At 58.9% G+C, this 3,405-nt stretch overlaps 1 protein-coding gene across 1 annotated transcript in view; it reads left to right on the top strand.

Annotated features, from left to right (window-relative positions):
* Positions 1 to 1,836: 1,836 nt before the first annotated feature.
* The window catches only part of CUNH17orf53 (chromosome unknown C17orf53 homolog), an 11,424-nt gene continuing 9,855 nt past the window's right edge, over positions 1,837 to 3,405 (top strand). The window contains 3 exon segments of the mRNA XM_025196922.1: positions 1,837 to 2,004; positions 2,073 to 2,123; positions 2,467 to 3,405. The exon segment at positions 2,467 to 3,405 is cut by the window's right edge and continues 15 nt beyond it. Coding sequence (XP_025052707.1) covers positions 2,002 to 2,004; positions 2,073 to 2,123; positions 2,467 to 3,405 — 993 coding nt within the window. The 5' untranslated portion in view covers positions 1,837 to 2,001.

Here is a 3,405-nt window from a genome sequence, read left to right as displayed (position 1 = left end):
CAGCTGGAAAGCAAAAGTGTATTTGGGCATGGAAGAACCAGGCTATCCCCACCCCTACCACTGCACATACACAGCACCCATCCAGGAAAGGGCAAGGAGGCTGCAACACAGACAAGCCACTCAAATACAGCAATGCAAAAACAATGCAGAGCATCCCAGCCATCCACATGTCCCATCCTACAGTGAAACTCTCTCTCATAGATTCATAAATTGTAAGGCTGGAAGGGACCTCAGAAAATCATCAGGTCCAGCCTCCTGCACAAAGCAGAAAAGACAACTGGGGTCAAGTGACCCCAGCAAGGTGACCATCCAGTCTCCTCTTGAAGATTTCCAGAGTAGGCAATTGCATCACCTCTGGAAGAAATTTATTCCATAATCTGGACACTCTAACTGTGAAGAAGTTTTTCCTTATGTTGAGCCTGAAATGGTCTTCCAGGAGTTTGTGGTCATTACTCCTGGTTTTTCCCCAAGGGTGTCCTAGTTGTTCACCGAGCACTTGATGTACTCCCCTGATGTAGTAGTAAACTGCTACCATGTCCCCTCTCAACCTTCTCTTTTCCAGGCTGAAGAGGCCCGGGTCCCTCAGCCTTTCTTCGTATGGCTTGCCACGCAAGTCTCTGATCATACGGGCAGCCCTTATCTGGACTCTCCCAAGCTTTACCATGTCCTTGTTAAAGTGCAGCACCCAGAACTGATCTGCTGGACAAAAAGAGTGTTCCCAGGTGTTGGGGAGTCCCAAGGAAATCCCACAGCTTCATCCCTGGGGTATAATCCAGGAGGTATGATCCAAGGTGATACTTCCCCTCTATCGGGTGCTGGTCAGACCGCAGTTGGAGTACTGCGTGCAATTCTGGGCGCTGCACTTCAAAATGGATGCGGATAACCTGGAGAGGGTCCAGAGAAGGGCCACTCGTATGGTTAAGGGCCTGCAGACCAAGCCCCTACAAGGAGAGACTACAGAAACTGGACCTTTTCAGCCTCCGCAAGAGAAGGTTGAGCGGCAACTTTGTGGCTGCCTTTAAGTTCATCACAGGGGCACAGAAGGGAATTGGTGAGTTTTTATTCACCAAGGCGCCCCCGGGGGTTACAAGAAATAATGGCCACAAGCTAGCAGAGAGCAGATTTAGATTGGTCATCTCGACCCAGCACTCTTCCCTGCCTATGCAGGGGGTCAGACTCGATGATCTATTGAGGTCCCTTCTGACCCTAACATCTATGAATCTGTAAGGCTGTAAGTCAGTCCCGGTGGAGTAGCAGCAGTTCAGCCCGCCCAAACCCAAGTGTTTCATCAGAATTTATGAAGGTGCCTGGCACCCACCACCAGACCCTGAATGCCAAGGTGCCCCAGGATCCTTTTAGGCACCTACCTAGGGCCCAGACATGCAGAACTCTTAAGCTGTGAGCATCACAACAGAGCTCCTTCCCAAAACCATCTGTCCTCACAGTCGTTGGGTGGGGGTTCCCAACCCCAGCGTAAAGGGGCAGGACAGCTAGCAGAGGCCATGCAGGGTGGTGAGCTCTCCTGGAAAAGCCTGGCCGAGGGTATCAGGCCAGAGAGGCCCATGCATGCAAGGAGCTCACTCAGAGCACTTGGAAGCAGCCCCTGCTAGGCGGGAAGCAGGCTCCCGCCTGGCCTGGGGCAAAGGTGGCAACTGCCCCGCTCAGTGGGGGTAACAGGCGGAAAGAACAGGCAAGCCCTTGTAGGATACCAGGAAGGAGACTGCAGCCCGAGAACACTAGATCGCGAAAACCGCCCTGCCTACGACTCCCTGGGCGTCCCCTTTAAGGCTAGTAGAGTGCACGTGTCCACCGGACAAAAATTCCTTAAAGGGGAGGTGCTGCCCTAACTAGGGCCTAAGAAGACCGGCCGGAAAGGCACCCTGTCCCCGCCTCACCCCCAGCGGAGCCCCCGTGGCCACGGGTTCGGGTCCCCGCTGCGGCACAGGGGCCGGGGCCTGCCAGGCCGCGGCCCATGGCAGGGGGGGACGCCGCGCTGCTGCCATGGTAAGTCCCCCCGGGGGGGAGCCGGAGTGCGGGGCGGTACTGGGACTGACGTCTCCCCCTGCCCCCAGGCCCGCCGCCGCCAGCCGCTCTTCACCCTGGACGGGGACTTCGAGGACGAGGTGAGGAATCGGGGCCGGGGGGGGAGCGCCGCCCCCCGGCCCCTACCCCGCCCACTAGCCGGCCCCTCGGGCCCGCCGTTTCTCCTTCGCTGGCCCCCAACGGGTGCCAAGCGCCGGCGCCCGGGGAGCCCCAGAGCCATCCTGCCCGCAGGATGCCGGCGCGGTCCCAGACCTGGCCACGGCTGTAACAGCCCCCGGCGCGGGGACGCGGCTCGGGGCGCGCTGGGGACGTCTTGGCTCCAGGGGCCTCTCTGCGTTCAAAGGGCCGGCCGAGCCGCCCCAGTGGAGCATCCCAGGTTGGGGGGGGGCCTGACCTTTCGTGGTGCTTCTTGTGCTCTTGCAGGACTTGCTGTCAGCGGTGGAGGATGCAGAGAGCCAGTTCTCTACTCTGGCCCCTGTGAAAAATACAAGATGCCTGAGGCCCCTCTCCTCTGGGGCAAGGGCCCGCGGCGGCATGCTGCCACCAGCCCAGGAGCACCCTTCCTCTGCAAGCCCCAGCTCTTCGAGCATGCTGTCCCCAGGCTTTGGGCTGCAGAACCTCCCCACGCTGAGAGCTGGGCTTGACGGCTCTTCTGGGAAAACAGCTTGCCTGAGACCTCTCTCGGCAAAGAATGACCAGACCGTGGCTCCTTCAGCCATGGGCTTCAGGGATCCAAAGGCACAGGTGTCCCTGGGGCTGGCAGCACAGGCCCAGCACAGATCTGGGTCCAGCTTGGCCGGGGTCTGTGCCCCAAGCAACAGCTCGATTGCAGGGTTCAGATCTGTGCAGGGAAGGCCAGCCACACGTCCGGTCCAGGAAGCTGCCGCTGAGGAGGAGCTGGACAATGAGCTGCTCCTGGCAGCCTGTATGCAGCTGGACATGCCCAACTTGCAGCCAGATGCTGGGCCTGCCCTCACTGAGCAAGGGCAGCGGGGGATGCCCCTGCGGATGAACACAAGGGATGAGAGCCTCCCAGGAGGGACTGTGCTCAAAAAACTGAGGGTGGGAGATGAAACGGTAACTCCAGGCCGGGGCTGCTCAGCCCCTTTGCAGCATGATGGTGCCTGGGCCAGCCCGACAGAAGCAGGCAAGCCGCAGAGTCCATCTCCTTTCCAGCAAGCAGATCTTTTGCTGAAGCTGAGGCCTAGCATGGCAGGTTCTTGCTCTGCTCAGTCTGATTCAGCAGCTCTAGCAAACTGGCGAGCAAATGCAGTCTCACAAGGCAGCACTGGTGTAGGTGGGTCCTGGGATACCATTTCTATTCCCAGGGGCCAGATACCAAGGCCTTTTCAGGCATCTCTT

The sequence above is a fragment of the Alligator sinensis genome, unplaced genomic scaffold, assembly GCF_000455745.1.
Source record: "Alligator sinensis unplaced genomic scaffold, ASM45574v1 scaffold444_1, whole genome shotgun sequence".
In the NCBI taxonomy this organism is placed as follows: Eukaryota; Metazoa; Chordata; order Crocodylia; family Alligatoridae; genus Alligator; species Alligator sinensis.
This window is presented reverse-complemented; position numbering and strand designations above follow the sequence as displayed.